At 39.0% G+C, this 19748-nt stretch overlaps 1 protein-coding gene across 10 annotated transcripts in view; it reads right to left on the reverse strand.

Annotated features, from left to right (window-relative positions):
- The window catches only part of PCNX1 (pecanex 1), a 203654-nt gene that overhangs the window by 21837 nt on the left and 162069 nt on the right, over nucleotides 1-19748 (reverse strand). For all 10 annotated transcript variants that reach the window (XM_003901999.4, XM_009211866.4, XM_017961304.3 and 7 more), the window contains 4 exons: nucleotides 18802-19055; nucleotides 16308-16538; nucleotides 4282-4382; nucleotides 3363-3513 (listed from right to left, as the gene is read on the reverse strand). In XM_003901999.4, coding sequence (XP_003902048.3) covers nucleotides 3363-3513; nucleotides 4282-4382; nucleotides 16308-16538; nucleotides 18802-19055 — 737 coding nt within the window. The remainder of the gene's footprint in view (nucleotides 1-3362; nucleotides 3514-4281; nucleotides 4383-16307; nucleotides 16539-18801; nucleotides 19056-19748) is intronic.

A 19748-nucleotide genomic window follows, 5' to 3' on the forward strand; every position in this document is an offset into this window, starting at 1 on the left:
TTGATAGCTTCCATGGCTTTTTCGATAACAGCAATGGCATCTCAATGGTGTAATCTTTCTAGACTTTCATGATGTTTTATCAGGGTTCTCTTCCATAGCACTGACAATCCTTTCCATTGAGTACCATGTGTAATGAGCCTTAAAGGTCTTTATTATAACCTGATCTGGAGGCTGAATTAGAGAAGTTGTTTGGAGGCAAGCAGACCACCTCCGCACCTTCGGTGTTGAACTCATGGGGTTCTGGGTGGCCACAGGCACTGTCCAATATCAAAAGAACTTTAAAAGAAGGTCCTTTACTGGCAAGGTACTTCCTGACTTCAGGGACAAAGCATTGGTGGAACCAAACCAGGAAGAGTTCTCTTTGTCTAGGCCTTCTTGTTGTACAATCAAAATAGCAGTTGGTGCTTATCTTTTCCCTTCAAGGCTTAGGGGTCTGCGGCTTTATAGGTAAAGACAGTCCTGATCATAAACCCCTCTCTGCATTTGCACAAAACAGTAAACTTAGCTTACCCATTCCTGCCTTAAATTTTGGTGCTTGGTGCTCTTCCTTACTAAAAAGTGTCCTTTGTGGCTTCCCCACCCCCAAACCCCACTGCAGAATAGGGTACTTTCACCTGCATTAAAGATCTGTTCAGGCAGATATCCTTTCCCCTCAATGATTTTCTTAATGGCATCTGGAACTCATCTGCTGCCTCTTGGTTGGCAGAAGCTGCTTCTCCTGTTATCTTGACATTTTTAAAGCCAAAGCTCTTTCTAAAATTATCAAGCCATCCTTTGCTGGCATTAAATTTTCCAGCTTTAAATCCTTCACCTTCCCTATGCCTTAAGTTGCCATATAATGACTTCACTTTTTCTTGAACCATATTAGTGTTTTATAGGTATGCCTTTCTTATAGAAATCCTGCATCCAACATAAAAGCTCTATTTTCAACATGAGACGAAAATGTATTTTGTAAAATGTGCAAGGTTTTCCACCTGCTGGTGTAGTAACAGTGGAAGCTTCACAAATTTTTTTTTTTTCCACACTGGTCCTTAAGATGGATTCACTTATCTTGGAATGGTGGGCAACCACAGTTGCAGACCTCAATCTATGGCACATATCAAGCAACTCAACCTTTCCTTTTAATATTGTGACTTTTCTGTTTCATGGGGGCCCTTTCAGCATCACTAGTGTATGGATCCCATGGTGTTATTTAAGGTTATGGTACTGCACTAAACACAATGAGAAATACAGGAGAACTGCAAGTGAGCTCTTTTTATTGAAATACACAATTTACTGGAAAGTCGAACTGCTCACACAGAGATGATCAGTGCCACACGGCGTTTTAAGCACATTCCCAACATTTGAGCTCACAGAAAAAGCAACAGAAGGTGACTATGACATTACTGTAGTGGTATAATATTAATATGTACCACAGTTAACTTTATGTAGTTATGATTTAATACTGCATCTTTGTTTGTTTACATTTCTTTCAACTGCAGATGGTGCCACGTATAGTCTATAAGTGTTTTTGTAAGTTTTGATAAATTTTAACTTTTTATAATAGATTTCTGTGTGTTTTATGGTAGCAAATAATAAAATAAACTAGTATCTATGTGTATTTTATGCATTCATGACATACCTAAGTTTGTCTTATTTTACTGATAATTCTAGGCTTTGTAGTTCATCTTTTTCAAAGTGTTGTAAATTTCCAAAAAAGTTTCCAGTACATTTACTGAAAAAAAATCTGTGTATAAATGTAGCTATGCAGTTCAAACCAGTGTTGTTCAAGAATCAATTGTACTTTAATTCTCTTGTGTAAACATCTAGAAGTAGAATTGTTGGGTTGTAAGGTAGATGCATATATCCTTTCTTTTAGTATATGAGCCTATTGTTCACTTTTATGGATTTTCATGAGCACATGAACTTTGGCAATGACCAGTACTGATTTACACATCTAGATTTTCCTGCCTGAGAGATCCTCATAGACAACCTAATGTCTTGCTCAAAGTGATGATCAATAAATGGCTGTTGTTTGTGACTTTATAGGTCAATCTCCACCCTCCCAGAAGGTATATCAGAATTAAGGAACTTCTTCAGGTTGCATTACATTCTCCACCTCCTCTCCTCCCCTCATCCCTCCATGTTCCTGGGTTCCAATTCTACATTCTCACCTCCCTGTTTATAAATGTTGTCAGTCCTGGGGCATCACCCTCAAACAGTATTCCATTATTTCAAAGAGATTTTCAAATAATGTGTTCCTTATTAGTAATGTTCCTAAAGAATGTGAAGTTTTTAATTTAATTCCCACACTTTATATTATACTATAATGACTTGAAAAGTAAGTTACATTTTATTTGGGGGCAAAATATTCAATTATATTTGAGCACTGCAGATACACTTTAATGAGTCTTATCACGAAGTCTCTATCATCAGATCTGATAACTACCATCCAGTGGAATGGAGGAACAAGTGCCAGTACTTAATTTCACAATATATTCTTGCAATCATCTAGGGCTTTAGAAATGCATTGTAGGGCCTCACTTTAATGTCATTACCCTATTAAGATATTTAGCTAAGCCTAAGTCTGTCCTAACCACCTATTATTCTATAAAACACATGGAATGAAATTCATCCTTCAGTAACAGCAGTACTTGTAACACTCCTGAAGTTTACTACACTACATTTAGAGTTGGCTAATATTCATACAGGGAATAGGCAGGAATTACAATGATATGAAGTCAAAATAAGTATTATGGAGACCAAGGACCTTTACTTATTTCATGCCTATATCTGTCACTCTCTAATGTTAATATTCAAATTTACTATTAGAAACATAGGTTCAGGTTTTAAAGATTTAATATATCTTGTCATGAAATCACATTTTTCTTTTATTCAGATCAGAATATTTCTCAAAAGGTTCCTAAGACACATAATTTGGAAGCTGATATGCTTTGGTTGTGTCCTCACCCAAATCTCATCTTGAATTGTAGTTCCCATAATCCCCACATGTCCTGGAAGGGAACCAGTGGGAGGTAATTGAATCACGGGAGCAGTTACCCCATGCTGCTGCTCTCGTGATAATGAGTGAGTTCTCATGAGATCTGATGGTTTTATAAGGGGTTTTTTTCCTCCTTTTGCTTGGCACTTCTCCTTGTTGCCACCATATGAAGAAGGATGTGTTTGCCTCCCCTTCCGCCATGACTGTAAGTTTCATGAGACCTCCCCACCCCTGTGGAACTGTGAGTCAATTAAACCTCTTTCCTTTATAAATTATCCAGTTTCGGGTATTCCTTACAGCGGCGTGAGAATGGACTAATACTGAAATCATGTGAAGAAGGATCAGTAAACACCAGTAATGAATTAGAAAAATCTCATCTTACCTGATGGAGTTTAATGGACATACGGATCCCAGGGACTACTACTTTTCTTAGCAATTCCATGTCAGCAAAGATCCATTCATCTCGAATTGAAGAAATACGGAAATCTCCTTTAAATAGGGCATGCAATCCATAGAGGAATGACTCTAAATTACTGTTAAGATTGGAGATAAAAGTTCACATGTTTTGACAAAGGTCTTCCATGACATTGATTCTTACATCTGCGTGTGCATCAGAATCACCTGGGAGTGTTTTGAAAATACAGATTCCAGGAACTAATGTCAGAACCCTGAACCAGAATCACAAGAGATAGGGCCTGTCCGACCTGGGACCCTTATTTATGAACCACTGTAATAGTGAATCCACGAAAATAAACAACAGGCAAAGAGCCTACAGATTTGGTTAAAGTTAAAATAAATTAAGAAAAGCTTAATGGAAAACATGTAGTTATCACAGAAAAAATTCAAAATATGTGAAATTCTGATTCATTTGGATGTATATGTTAGGAAATTCAGTTTAGATTTAGAGTCTCCAAATCTACTACTATATTAGAAGTATAAATACCCTGGACAAAGACTGCAAGGAAATACGGAAAAATAGAAATGAATGAATTTGTTAGAAAAATAGATGTAAACAGGAGGAGGCCAATCAAAATTCATGGGTGGTTATATTTTAAAATTTCTTTAATTCATTATATTCTCATTATCAGTGGCTACCCACACGTGTGAATTTTAAAAACCAGTTCTGTTAACCAGTTAGGACAGCTCAACTATGTTCAAGAAGATGATGTATAGAAATATAAAATCTAAAAAGACTTTACAATAAATTAGCATAGAATACAGGCTTCCACGAAAAATGATTTCAGATTTAGGTAATACAGCTTCCCATACTCTCTTCCTCAGAACAGAAATGTCTTCTTTACCTGGACATATGATGGGATGCAGTTCCCAAAGCTCTCCGTCCCAGTACACAGAGTCCATAACAGAGAGTCACCAGGGATGAATCTTTGTCCACATCCAGTGGCTTTAAAAAACAAAAAAACATTTGTTATCAGAAAGGCACATAAGTATTTAACAAATCATAAATCTAATTAATCTAGAGAAATGACAAAGAATTTTAAAAGTACATAATTTCTATCTCCTCAAAATAAACTTAATAAAACTGTATGAAATGAAGCATGAATGTGTATGGGGAGTTTCTTTGGAATCCTTAAATAAAATATAAAATTTCATAATAATGGAACATAATTAAAACAAAAAAAACTGACTCTATTATAAAATGTTAGGATTTTAGCTAAAGATTTCAAAGTACTTACTGGGATTACTGATATTACCCTCTCCTGAAAATACAATATTTCTATTTATTAGTTACTTATTTCTTTTCTTTTCTTTTCTTAACTACTTATTTTTTACCATAACTTGACAAGCAGGCAATTAGTGGCAGACGAGTTAGCCTATTAGTGACTATAAACATAGTAAAGAAAATCAAATTGATATTCACAAATATTGTTTCTCCTCAACCTTTTTATTTTTTAACAATTACATACTTTACAGTTGAAAGAAGCTGGTAACTGTCCTGTTTCTTCCTCTAAGAAAGTCGAAATAATAATCACTGATTACCTTACATAATACTAAAGAAAATCTTGGTAGCATCTCAGTTACCAAAAAACAATCCAGGGCAGTGCTTCTCAAAGTATAGTCCCAAGACCAACAGTATCAACATCACCCGGAAACTTGTTAGAAATGCAAATCTCTGGCCACTCCACATCTCTGATATCAAATTCTAGAGATGGAGTCTAGCAGTCACTCTCCAGGTGATTCTAATCCATGCTAAAGGTGAAGAATCAATGATACAGGCTAATAATTAGCTTAATTATTCTAACTTTGCCAATGGCATTTATTTTTGGCTTTATAAACCATTAACTTATAAACACAATAGGGGAACAGTCTAAGATATTAACTTACTATTGATAGGTTAATTATCATGAACTTGATAATTTAGTTAATGGCGACTGTGTTAGAGATGTCCTAGTTGCTTGCCAATTAGATTGTTTCTAAAGACATATTATCTCTTACAGCACATACTCTAGTTTCATCAAGTAGGCATTTTGAAAAAAATTTTGGGTCCAGGTTACAAAACAGCAAATAAAGAGTATGAGAGCACTAGTTTAAAGAAATACAAAAGAAAAATATAAGAGAGTGGGTGTAGACTTGAAGTCGTATAAAAAAAAAATACTAAAGGTAGTTACAATGGGTGATAAAATGACAGGTGATCTTCACTCTTTTTTTCTTCTTCTCTACCTCCCTTTCCCTGTCAACTTTCCAGATTAAAAATGTATTGTTTCTGTGATGAGAAAATTTTTTTTTTAATTCAGTTCAGATTTACCTCAGCCAAGATGATTCAATAGAGACCATATCTACCCTCCTACCTGAAACAGCCAAAGAACTGGGCAGAATACATGACACAGCAGTTTTCAGACACTGGACACTGGTTCCTGAGAGACAGGAAACAAATGAGGCAGCCCTACAACTGACTGAGCTTATTACCTAGAGAGTTTCCAGACCACAAGAAAGGGGAGCACAAATTGAGCCGGAGGCCTCTGAGTCAGCTGGAGCTCACAGGGCAGAGTGCTAGAGAGACAGCTACTGAGAGAGGAAGGTGAGGGAACTCAGAGATCTGCAGCAGAGTGCTGATCAGCACACGCACAGAGGACCCTAGGCTGAGAAAAGAATCATCCCAACAGAATAGAAAGGAATAGCAGAAAACCTTGGGACTGGCTAGAACACTCAGGATGGCATTGTCTTGGTCATGGGGAAGAATTAGCCCCAGACTAACAGCTGCTCTGATCCCTCCAAAGCAAGCCCTGAAAGGATCAAACTGTCCCCAAAGAATTTAACTGTGTCACAAAATGAAGTTCAAGAATTATTTACAGGAATACAGAAATATCCAGCACCCTTGAGGGTAAAATTCAAAAGAATGACATCTAATAAAAAATTGAAAGGCATGTAAGTAGCAGGAAAATAGGATCCATAATAAGAATAACAATCAATTAACCACTCAATCAAAACTGACCCACAACTGACACAGATGTTAGGCTTAACCCACAAGGATATTAAAGCAACTATTTTAACTATATTCCATAAACTTAAGAAGGCAGAGGAATGACTGAGCATGTTGAATGAGACATAGAAGATTTGTAGAAAGGACCCAAATCAAAATTCTAGAGATACAAAATGAAGCAATGTCTAAGATAAAAAATATACTGAATGGGATTATTGGTATATTAATTCAGAAGAAAAGATAAATGATCTCAAAAAGTTAGCAATAGAAACTATGCAAAATGAAATACAGAGAGAAAAAAGACTGAAAATAAATGGGGCATCAGGGAGCTGTACGACAATCAAGCAGCCTAATATAAACATAATTGGAGTTCCTGCAAAAGGGGGAGAAGAAAACAGAAAAAACTATTTTTAATAATAGTGGAGGGAGAGTATTGGAGTAATCCAGAATAACTACTCTGATCCTTGTTGATAAGGAAAATAGAGAACCAGGCACCCGTGTGGCTCCTAAGGATGGGCTGAAGCTGGGGTCTGGGCCTTGTGACTGAGAAGACTGTTAAAGCTAAAACCACCTCTATTCCTGCCTTGATGACACCTATCCAGAAGTAGAAAAATGCTCCCCTTTTAATCCTATAGATTTTGAGAATTTTGACCTGCCTGAGAAGCACCGGAATGCACACCTCCCCTTGAATGGTGTGCCTCTCGTGGTTCTGGATGGGAGAGAGAACTGGAAAAGCTGTTACAGCTGGGGTCCCCCCTCACCAGTGAAGATGCCCTCTCCACCGTAGGAATCCAATTTGTTGCCGTCTCCTTTGATCATTCTGTTGATCCTGAATGTTTGCTTATGACACAGATATTTATATTTCTTAGTCCTTTATAGTTTGTGTGTGTTTTTATTAATAAAGCATTTAATAGATTTTTTAAAAAATCATGAAAAGTCTCCAAATCCGAAAAAAATTATGTACCTACAGATTCAAGAATCTCAATGAACTTCAATAACCACAAACAGGTGGCTGGCAAGATGGCCAAAGAGGTGGCTGGCAAGATGGCCAAACAGGAACAGCTCCAGTCTGCAGCTCCCAGGAAGATCAAGGCAGAAAGGAAGTGATTTTTGCATTTCCAACTGAGGTACCTGGCTCATCTCATTGGGACTGGTTAGACAGTGGGTACAGCCCACTGAGGACAAGCAGAAGCAGGGTGGGGAGCTGCCTCACCTGGGAAGCACAAGAGGTTGGGAACTCGTTCCCCTAGCCAAGGGAAGCCATGACGGACCGTGCTGTGAGGAATGGTGCATTCCAGCCCAGATACTATGCTTTCCCCATGGTCTTCACAAGCCAAAGACCAAGAGATTCCTTTACGTGCCTATGCCACCAGGGCCCTGGGTTTCAAGCACAAAACTGGGTGGCCATTTGGGCAGACACCAAGCTAGCTGCAGGAGTTTTTTTTCATACCCCAGTGGCACCTGGAACGCCAGCGAGACAGAACTATTCACTCCCCTGGAAAGGAGGCTGAAGTCAGGGAGCTAAGTGGTCTAGCTCAGTGGATCCCACCCCTACAGAGCCCAGCAAGCTGAGATCTACTGGCTTGAAATTCTCACTGCCAGCACTGCAGTCTGAAGTTGACCTGGGATGCTCAAGTTTGGTGGAGGGAGGGGCATCTGCCATTACTGAGGCTTCAGTAGGCAGTTTTCCCCTCACAGTGTAAGCAAAGCCGCCAGGAAGTTTGAACTGGGCAGAGCCAACCACAGCTTAGCAAAGCCCACTGTAGCCAGACTGCCCTTCTAGACTCCTTCTCTCTGGACAGGGCATCTCTGAAAGGCAGCAGACCCAGTCAAGGGTTTATAGATAAAACTCCCATCTCCCTGGGACAGAGCACCTGCACCTGGGGGAAGGGGTGGCTGTGGGCGCAGCTTCAGCAGACTTAAACATTCTGCCTGCCGGCCCTGAAGAGAGCAGCGGATCTCCCAGCACAGCATTCGAGCTCTGCTAAGTGGCAGACTGTCTCCTCAAGTGGGTCCCTGATCCCTGTGCATCCTGATTGGGAGATACCTCCTGGCTGGGGTCAACAGACACCTCATACGGGAGAGCTCTGGCTGGCACCTGGCAGGTGCCCCTCTGGGACGAAGCTTCCAGAGGAAGGAACAGGTAGCAATTTTTGCTGTTCTGCAGCCTCCACTGGTGATACCCAGGCAAACAAGGTCTCAAGTGGACCTCCAGCAAACTCCAGCAGACCTACAGCAGAAGGGCCTGTTAGATGGAAAACTAACAGACAGAAAGGAATAGCATCAACATCAACTGAAAGGATGTCCACACAGAAACCCCATCCGAAGGTCACCAGCATCAAAGACCAAAGGTAGATAAATCCACGAAGATGAGGAAAAACCAGTGCAAAAAGGCTGAAAATTCCAAAACCCAGAAGGCCTTTTCTCCTCCAAAGGAACACAACTCCTCACCAGCAAGGGAACAAAATTGGATGGAGAATGAGTTTGACAAACTGACAGAAGTAGGCTTCAGAACGTGGGTAATAACAAACTCCTCCAAGCTAAAGGAGCATGTTCTAACACAATGCAAGGAAGCTAAGAACCTTGAAAAAAGGTTAGAGGAATTGCTAACTAGAATAACCAGTTTAGAGATGAACATAAATGACCTGATGGAGCTGAAAAACAGCACAAGAACTTCGTGAAGCATACAAAAGTATCAATAGCTGAATCGATCAAGCCGAAGAAAGGATATCAGAGATTGAAGATCAACTTAATGAAATAAAGCATGAAGACAAGATGAGAGAAAAAACAATGAAAAGGAATGAACAAAGTCTCCAAGAAATATGGGACTATGTGAAAAGACCACACCTACATTTCATAGGTGTATCTGAAAGTGATAAGGAGAATGGAACCAACTTGGAAACATTCTTCAGGTTTATTATCTAGAAGAACTTTCCCAGTCTAGCAAGACAGGCCAACATTCAAATTCAGGAAATACAGAGAACACCGAAAAGATACTCCTCGAGAAGAGCAACCCCAGGACACATAATCGTCAGATTCACCAAGGTTGAAATGAAGGAAAAAATGTTAAGGGCAACCTGAGAGAAAGGTCAGATTACCCACAAAGGGAAGTTCACCAGACTAATAGCGGATCTCTCTGCAGAAATCCCACAAGCCAGAAGAAAGTGGGGGCCAATATTCAACATTCTTAAAGAAAAGAATTTTCAACCCAGAATTGCATATCCAGCCAAACTAAGCTTCATAAGTTAAGGAGTAATAAAATCCTTTACAGACAAGCAAATGCTGAGAGATTTTTGTCACCACCAGGCCTGCCTTACAAGAGCTACTGAAGGAAGCACTACATATGGAAAGGAAAAACCAGTACCAGCCACTGCAAAAACATACCAAATTGTAAAGACCATCGACACCATGAAGAAACTGCATCAATTAACGGACAAAATAACCAGCTAGCATCATAATGATAGGATCAAATTCACACATAACAATATTAACCTTAAATGTAAATGGGCTACATGCCCCAATTAAAAGACACACACTGGCCAACTGGATAAAGAGTCAAGACTCATCGGTGTGCTGTATTCAGGAGACTCACCTCATGTGCAAAGACACACACAGGCTCAAAATAAAGGGATGGAGGAATATTTACCAAGCAAATGGGAAGCAAAAAAAAAAAAAAAAAAAAGCAGGGGTTGCAATCCTAGTCTCTGATAAAACAGGCTTTAAACCCACAAAGATCAAAAAAGACAAAGAAGAGCATTTCATAATGGTAAAGGTATCAATGCAACAAGGAGAGCTAACTATCCTATATATATATGCACCCAGTACAGGAGCACGCAATTCATAAAACAAGTGCTTAGAGACCTACAAGACTTAGACTCCCACACAATAACAGTGGGAGACTTTAAAACCCCACTGTCAATATTAGATCAACAAGATAGAAAATTAACAAGGATACTCAGGACTTGAACTCAGTTCTGGACCAAGCAGACCTAATAGACATCTACAGAACTCTCCACCCCAAATCAACAGCATATACATTCTTCTCAGCACCACATCGCACTTCTTCCAAAATTGACCACATAGTTGGAAATAAAGCACTCCTCAGCAAATGTAAAAGAACAGAAATCATAACAAACGGTCTCTCAGACCACAGTGCAATCAAATTAGAACTCAGGATTAAGAAAATCACTCAAAACCACACAACTACATGGAAACTGAAAAACCTGCCCCTGAATGACTACTGGGTAAATCACGAAATTAAGGTAGAAATAAATAAGTGCTTTGAAACCAACGAGAACAAAGACACAGTGTACCAGACTCTCTGGGACACAGGTAAAACAGTGTTTAGAGAGGAATTTATAGCATAAATGCCCATAGAAAAAACTGGGAAAGATCTAAAACCAACACCCTAACATCACAATTAAAAGAACTAGAGAAGCAAGAGCAAACAAATTCAAAAGGTAGCAGAAGACAACAAATAACTAAGATCAGAGCAGAACTGAAGGAATCAGAGACACAAAAAACCCTTCAAAAAATGAATCCAGAGCTGTTTTTTTTTGAAAAGATCAACAAATAGATAGACTGCTAGTTAGATTAATAAAGAAAAGAGAGAAGAATCAAACAGACACAATAAAAATGATGAAGGGGATATCACCACTGATCCCACAGAAATACAAAGTACCATCAGAGAATACTATAAACACCTCTACGCAAATAAACTAGAAAGTCTAGAAGAAATGGATAAATTTCTGGACGCACACACTCTCCCAAGTATAAACCAGGAAGAAGTTGAATCTCTGAATAGACCAATAACAAGTACTGAAATTGAGGCAGTAATTAATAGCCTATCAACCAAGAAAAGGCCAGGACCAGATGGACTGAGAGCTGAATTCTACCAGAGGTACAAAGAAAAGCTGGTACCATTCCTTCTGAAACTATTCCAAACAACAGAAAAGAGGGACTCCTCTCTAATCATTTTATGAGAACAGCATCATCCTGATACCAAAACCTGGCAGACATACAATAAAAAAAGAAAATTTCAGGCCAATATATCTGATGAACATCAATGAGAAAATCCTCAATAAGATACTGGCTGACAGAATCCAGCAGCACATCAATAAGCTTATCCACCATAATCAAGTTAGCTTCATCCCTAGGATACAAGGATGGTTCAACATATGCAAATCAATAAACGTAATCCATCACATAAACAGAACCAATGACAAAAACCACATGATTATCTCAACAGATGCAGAAAAGGCCTTTGATAAAATTCAACACCCCTTCATGCTAAAAACTCTCCATAAACTAGGTATTGATGGAACCTATCTCAAAATAAGAAGAGCTATCTATGACAAACCCATGGTCAATATCATACTGAATGGGCAAAAGCTGGAAGCATTCCCTTTGAAAACCGGCACAAGACAAGGATGCCCTTTCTCACCACTCCTATTCAACAGAGTACTGGAAGTTCTGGACAGGGCAATCAGCCAAGAAAAGAAATAGAGGGTATTTAAATACGAAGAGAGGAAGTCAAATTTTCTCTGTTTGCAGATGACATGATTGTATATTTAGAAAACCCCGCTGCCTCAGCCCAAAATCTCCTTAAGCTGATAAGCAACTTCAGGAAAGTCTCAAGATACAAAATCAATGTGAAAAATCACAAACATTCCTGTACACCAATAACAGACAAACAGAGAGCCAAATCATGAGTGAACTCCCATTCACAATTGCTACAAAGAGAATAAAAAACCTAGGAATACAGCTTACAAGGGATGTGAAGGACCTCTTCAAGGAGAACTACAAACCACTACTCAAGGAAGTAAGAGAGGACACAAACAAATGGAAAAATATTCTATGCTCATGGACAGGAAGAATCAATATTGTGAAAATGGCCATACTGCCCAAAGTAATTTATAGATTCAATGCTATCCCCATCAAGCTACCACTGACTTTCTTCACAGAATTGGAAAAAACTACTTTAAATTTCATCTGGAACCAAAAAAGAAACCACATAGCCAAGATAGTCCTAAGCAAAAAGAACAAAGCTGGGGGCATCACACTATCTGACTTCAAACTATACTACAAGGCTACAGTAACCAAAACAGCATGGTACTGGTACCAAAACAAATATATAGACCAATGGAACAGAACAGAGGCCTCAGAAATAATGCCACTCATTTACAACCATCTGATCTTTGACAAACCTGACAAAAACAAGCAATGGGGAAATGATTCCCTATTTAATAAATGGTATTGGGAAAACTGGCTAGCCATATGTAGAAAGCTGAAACTGGACCCCTTCCTTACACCTTATACAAAAATTAACTCAAGATGGATTAAAGACTTAAACATAAGACCTAAAACCATAAAAATCCTAGAACAACAACTAGGCAATACCATTCAGGACATAGGCATGGGCAAAGACCTCACGACTAAAACACCAAAAGCAATGGCAACAAAAGCCAAAACTGACAAATGGGATCTAATTAAGCTAAAGAGCTTCTGTACAGCAAAAGAAACTATCCTCACAGTGAACAGGCAACCTACAGAATGGGAGAAAATTTTTGCAATCTATCTATCTGACAAAGGGCTAATATCCAAATCTACAAGGAACTTAAATTTACAAGAAAAAAACCAACCCCATCCGAAAGTGGGTGAAGGATATGAACAGACACTTCTCAAAAGAAGACATTTATGTGGCCAACAGACATATGAAAAAAAGCTCATCATCAATGGTCATTAGAGAACTGCAAATCAAAACCACAATGAGATACCATCTCATGCCAGTTAGAATGGTGATTACTAAGAAGTCAGGAAACAACAGATGCTGGAGAGGATGTGAAGAAATAGAAATGCTTTTATACTGTTGGTGGAAGTGTAAATTAGTTCAACCCTTGTGGAAGACAGTGTGGCGATTCCTCAAGGATCTAGAACCAGAAATACCATTTGACCCAGCAATCCCATTTTGGGTATATACCCAAAGGATTATAAATCATTCTACTATAAAGATACGTGCACATGCATGTTTATTGCAGCACTGTTCACAATAGCAAAGACTTGGAACCAACCCAAATGCCCATCAATGATAGACTGGATAAAGAAAATGTGGTACATATACAACATGGAATACTATGCCGCCATAATAAAGGATGAATTCATGTCCTTTGTAGGGACATGGATGAAGCTGGAAACCATCATTCTCAGCAAACTAACACAGGGACAGAAAACCAAACTGCATGTTTTCACTCATAAGTGGGAGTTGAACAATGAGAACACATAGACACAGGGAGGGGAACATCACACACCAGGGCCTGTTGGGGTATGGGGGGGCTAAGGGAGGGATAGCTTAGGAAAAATACCTAATGTAGATGACAGGTTGATGGATGCAGCAAGCCACATGGCTTGTGTATACCCATGTAACAAACCTGCACGTTCTGCACATGTATCCCAGAACTTAAAGTATAATAATAATAAAAAAAGAAACATGAGAAAACTACACTAAGGCACATTGTATTTAAATTGCTTAAAACCAGTAATAAAGAGAAAATCTTAAAAGCAGCCAGTGAAAAAAGATATTATATTGTACCTACCATTTTTTCAGAGGAACAAAGAAAAGAATGACAGCGGACTTCTCATCAGAAACAATGCAAGCCAGAAGACAGTATAGCAACATCTTTAATTTGCTGAAAGAAAAAAACTAGTTCAAGCCTGGTAGCACTATTTTGTTACTGTTGGAGAAGGCATGTGCCCTACTCCCGAAATTGCATTAGAAATTCTCACCAAAAATTCTTGCTAATACTAACAATAAAGTGAAAGAAATATTTATCGTTTGAAAAGTAGGAGAAAGAAACTGAGATGAATCCTTTCATTTTGGCATTGAAGGTAATTTTAATGCAGTTAGTTCAGGATCAATCTTATACTATCTTGAAAGGGAACTACGGAAGAAGGGTCTGAGGCAGTTTTTAAACATTCAGATGAGGGCACTACAGCTTGAGTCAGCAAGTCTGGCCTGATTAACGTCCCCAGGAAGAGGTTATTCCGGGAATGCTGATTCAGAGAATAGCATCCAAGATCTTAAGGAGATGAAGATACTCTTGTTCAACTTAAAAGAAAAACTAGGGCAAATGGGAGACCATATAGCTGGAAAAATACAACTGATAATCTTCTTCTAAAGAGACTGTAAGAGTAGAAAATAAAATAGACCAGGATTAGTGAAATAAGCTACCTGAAGAGACTGGGGATACCCAAGTTTAGAGGTAAACCTTTTGAATATATGATTTATTACCAATCAGGACTTCCTTGAGCCATGTTCATGACCTCAGCAATAATCTCTAAAGGTCCTTAAGGTAGGATGGAACCCTGTTCCTGAGTGGGTACACTGTGAACCCCTAGCAAAAAACATCATGATTAAATCACAACAAAATAACCAATATCATCTGAGCCAAAGAAGAGCTATAGGATAATATGACTGTTCCCATTACTTCTCCCAACAAAAGTCAGTCCAAGGATTTGAGAACAGTATGCAAAACATTTTAAGTATATTTTATTTATGAAAAAATAAAACTACTTGTTATATGTTTGGAGGAAAGAAGTTTAGCTTTGAGGTCCTCTATTTCCAGCCACTGTCTACTGGTCTTCTGAGCCTTCTGTGAGGTTCTTTTATCCAACTCACTATCTCTTCTTTTAAGATATACTACTCTGCTCCATATAAACTGCACATCTAGTACAAAAGCTCAAAGCCACCACTCAGAGAGGAAGTACAAGATGCTCCTGTTCTTACTGATGGAGTAAAAAGAGGCTGATATGATGGCTGTCTTACTCTAAGTAGTGGCAAAGGAAGGACTAAACCAAGTGCTAAATCTGAAGATGGTCAGTATGTACCTCCTAGACCATGATGAAGGCACCAGTTGTCAAGATAGCTCACTACGCTACATGATAGTGGGTAAATCTGTACATAGGATGCTGGTGGTTCAACTACACAAGTCTTTTGCTTAAAAAGCAGTAGTGGTGGCAGGAATTAGCTTTGTAATCACAGGCCTTGGCATTGCGATTATGTTACATGGAGTCTGACCAGGGGTGTGATACTACCACAAAAATCATGAGACCTAGAAGGAAGCCATAGTTGCTGAAGTCCCTAACTCATCTTACTTTTAGGATAAAACATGTTATCCTAATGTGTGAATTGGGAACCACCAGAATTAAATCACCCCTAGTGATTCCCAGCCTAGACCTAGATCAGAATCTTATAGGTGGGGCCCAGGAATCTGAACTTTTACAAGTTCCTATGCCTTTTTTACTCACATTTGAAATCAATGGTCTAGATCCACACTGTCCAATATGGTAGTCACTAGCTACACAGGCTCCTAAATTTAAATCAGTTAAAATTCAATAAAATTTACAATTCAGCTTTTTAGTTGTACTAGCCACATTTCATGTGTTTCACAGCCACATGTGGCAGTGACAGCACATTTCCAACACTGCAGAAAGCCTATTAGCCAGCACTGGTCTAGACTTTGTATTTGGGACAAACACATCTAATTATCCTTAAGTGTGGCAGAGAGAGGTAGAATTTCTTAAGGACTAGATTTTGAAGGGTAATGCGTGGAATGTGAATGTATGTGCATGCTTATGCATACCCAGGGTAGAGGAGGTGCTACCTGGACAATGAGACTGGGACACTGCAAATGAAAGAAAGCGGGAGGTCACTTCCTTTAACCTGTTTCGGCAGAGTTGGTTTGGCCTAACCATAATGAACCAGTTAGGTTATCTTAACCAGAAGATCAGAAAGAGGAAGGTCTGGAAAAACTGACCTCATAAGAACAGGGACATTCTTTGCATCTTTGGAGAAACTTGGATTCAAAGAGTTGTAAATGAAATAAACTCTACCTTTGCTCTTCGGGAAGAGCAGTACTCTATCCAGTTGAGGTAAATCACACAGAAACTCTCCCTAGATATGCCTGCCAGTCGGTGGTCATAGTCTTCATCAATGTTTGGATTAAAGGTCGGGTCCACATCAACATAATTGCGATCGGCACACAGACGAAGTCCTTCCTGCATTGTCTCATTAGCTAGCCACTCCTCTAGCTTAGAAGAGGTCGTAACATAATAAATGATACCCTAACATGAACAAGACAAAAAAAAAGAATTCAGATTAAATTACAATTTCAATTAACTCAGATTCATCAATGAAATAAATTCCAATTATTTATAATGATATAAATTCCCCCATTACAATTATTTATAACGATATAAATTCTCCCTCAATATTCTACATATATATTTTAAGAATACTATAATATACCTCAGGCCTTACTGGATGAAAAAACATCTAATACTTTAAAATCACAACCACAAATTCAACAAAGCAACTTCAAAACAATTCTGTTTATTTATTTTATTTTATTTTACTTACTTATTTATTTATTTATTTAGAGACAAAGTCTTACTCTGTCGCCCATGCTGGAGTGCAGTGGCGTAATCTCGGCTCACTGCAACCTCTACCTCCTGAGTTCAAGCAATTCTCATGCCTCAGCCTCCCAAGTAGCTGGGATTACAGGCACCCACCACCACACCCAGCTAATTTTTGTATTTTTAGTAGAGATGGGTTTTCACCTCATTGGCCAGGCTGGTCTTGAACTCCTGACCTCAAGTGGTCCATCCGCCTCAGCCTCCCAAAGTGCTGGGATTACAGGTATGAGCCACCGCACCTGGCCCTAATCTATTGATTTTAGAGCTTTTGAACTTACGATATTTCAAAAGAGGTAAAAAAAACTTTACTGTAGTGCACTTATTTTGAATAATTTATCATAGAGAGTTATTAAGGCCATCTGGTGGTCCTAGGCCAAGTTATAGAGATATATATATTTATAACTAGAGAAAAAAATGCCACACGCACACACGAGTAAAAAATATTGTGAAATCAATCTCTAGCTTCCTGAGGTTAGGTTTAGCCAAACATTAAATGGAAGGCTCAATGTTCATCCCAATCAGCAAATAAGGTGGTGAGGAGAGGTAACAACATAAGATAGGAAAATTTCAGGCTGGGGATGGTGGCTCATGCCTATAACCCCAGCACTCTGGGAGGCCAAGGTGGGAGAACTGCTTGAGCCCAGAGTTTGAGAGCCTGGGCAACATAGTGAAACCTCATCTCTACAAAAAAATAAAAAATTAGCTGGGTGTGGTGGCATGCACCTGTAGTCCCAGTTACCCAGGAGGTTAAGGTGAGTGTATTGCTCGAGCCCTGGAGGTCAAGGCTGCAGTGAGCTACAATTATGCCACTGTACTCCGGCCTGGACAACAGAATGAAACCCTGTCTCAAAAACAAAAAAGAAAAAGAAAAGAAAAAAAGGTGTGAAAAATTCAGATGTTGGTTATTAAAGCTTAGCACACGTTTCCTTCTTAAAAATACTGGTTTTACCTGTAAGCCCCTAAGTCGCAACCATACTGTATTTCTATAAACTCTTTAGCAAAAATAGAATCTCTTGTGCAGTAAAGGATTATTAACCTTGCCCAATGAGGGGTTTGGCCTTTACCCTTGGGTTGTAGGGGGTAACCTCTAAGCCTTGGCATGCCCTTCCTGTTAAACAGTCTTTGTTCAGCTGAGGACCTAGAGCCACACAGTATCAGCACGACCTCTGGACGTCCTGGAGACTTATGTTGGCCATGTGGATGGTCAACCATGCCTACATGACAGGACACCAAGCTCAAGCAAGCTTCCTTGGTGGACAACACCCTGTGAGTACTGCCATGCTTCACTGCTGGGAGAAACAGGCATCTGCACAACTCTTAGCAACTTACTGAACCTATGAGTGGCCTTGGGGACCCCAAAATTACAGTTGATGTCAGAAGTGAGGGTGGTCTTGGGGACCTCTTGAATTTTGCAATACTTTTATTCAGTTTGTTGAATGAAAGCTGTGCAAAGCAGTGGTCAAGAGCAAGGGCGCAAGAGTCAGACAAGCCTGGATTTTAAGCCCCAAACTCTACTTGTTAGAGGACCTTGGCCAAGTTAACTTCTGATCCTTAAGTTGTTTATTTGTAAAATAGGGAAACACTTATTTACAGAATTAAGTAAGACAATCATGTGTGTATGCATATTTGTGTGTACATATTCCTTAGCACAATGCCTAAAACACAAGCTACAAATGTCTAGCTATTATTAATGAATGAATGGAATGAATTTCAGTAAACAAAGAGAAAGCAAGACATTAGTAGGTCTATTTTTATGGACTTTTCTGGATGCTACAGAATTTAAATAAGTACTCAGAAGCAAAGCATAAGTTAAAAAAAAGTATATACATATATATACTTACATATATATATATGTTATTCCCAAGAAGAAATTCTTGATTATCTGAAGATCTAAGTAGACACATACTCTTACCTTGACATAGTAAGTTGTGAGTACTTTCCGAAGATCAAAAACTTGAAGCATAGAAGCAGCACTATTATCAGTGATGCTATACCCCTCCAGAATATACTTTGTGACTATCACTTCCCAAGCTAGCCATCGCTGGCTAAATGCAGCATTAAATGAAAGCATGTGAGGAATATGGCCAGGTTCACAACAGCAAAATCCTTCATCTTCCTCTACACCTTCAGTAATGGCCTCCACTTCCCGTTGTTGACAGTAGGTACCTTAAAGAGAGAGAGAGAGAGAGACCATTACAAAGGGGAAAAACCAGAAAGTGGGAAAAATGAATGCAAGGACACATGAGATTTAGAAAAAATACATATTTTATCACAATTGAAAGTATATGATGGATTTGCCTTAGAATATTAATGAATTATAGCAAACACCAGAAATCACGCATATTCTATATTCATATCCTGCCAAAACACAATGTGCATTAACATTAGCACACTACAGTTTTTTTGTTTGTTTTTTTGTTTTGAGACAGAGTCTCCCTCTGTAGCCCAGGCTGGAGTGCAGTGGCGTGATCTCAGCCCACTGCAATCTCTGCCTCCCGGGTCCCAGTTCAAGCAATTCTCCTGCCTTAGTCTCCAGAGTAGCTGGTATTACAAGCATGTGCCACCAGGCCCAGCTAATTTTTGTATTTTTAGTAGAGTCGGGGTTTCACCGTGTTGGTCTTAAACTCCAGACCTCTTGATCTGCCTGCCTCAACCACCCAAAGTGCTGGGATTACAGGCCTGAGTCACTGCAACCACACTACAGGTTCTGATAATTCATGTGGTAAAGTAACTTTGTATTGATTTACTGATTTCTAAATGTTTCAAATGGGTTTACAATTATGTTTGTATCAAATGAAGCACCAAAGAGTAAAGGCACATCTCCTGAAGGTCTGAGTTAATTTTAAAAATACAAAAACC

Source organism: Papio anubis, chromosome 7, assembly GCF_008728515.1.
Source record: "Papio anubis isolate 15944 chromosome 7, Panubis1.0, whole genome shotgun sequence".
Classification (NCBI taxonomy): Eukaryota; Metazoa; Chordata; class Mammalia; order Primates; family Cercopithecidae; genus Papio; species Papio anubis.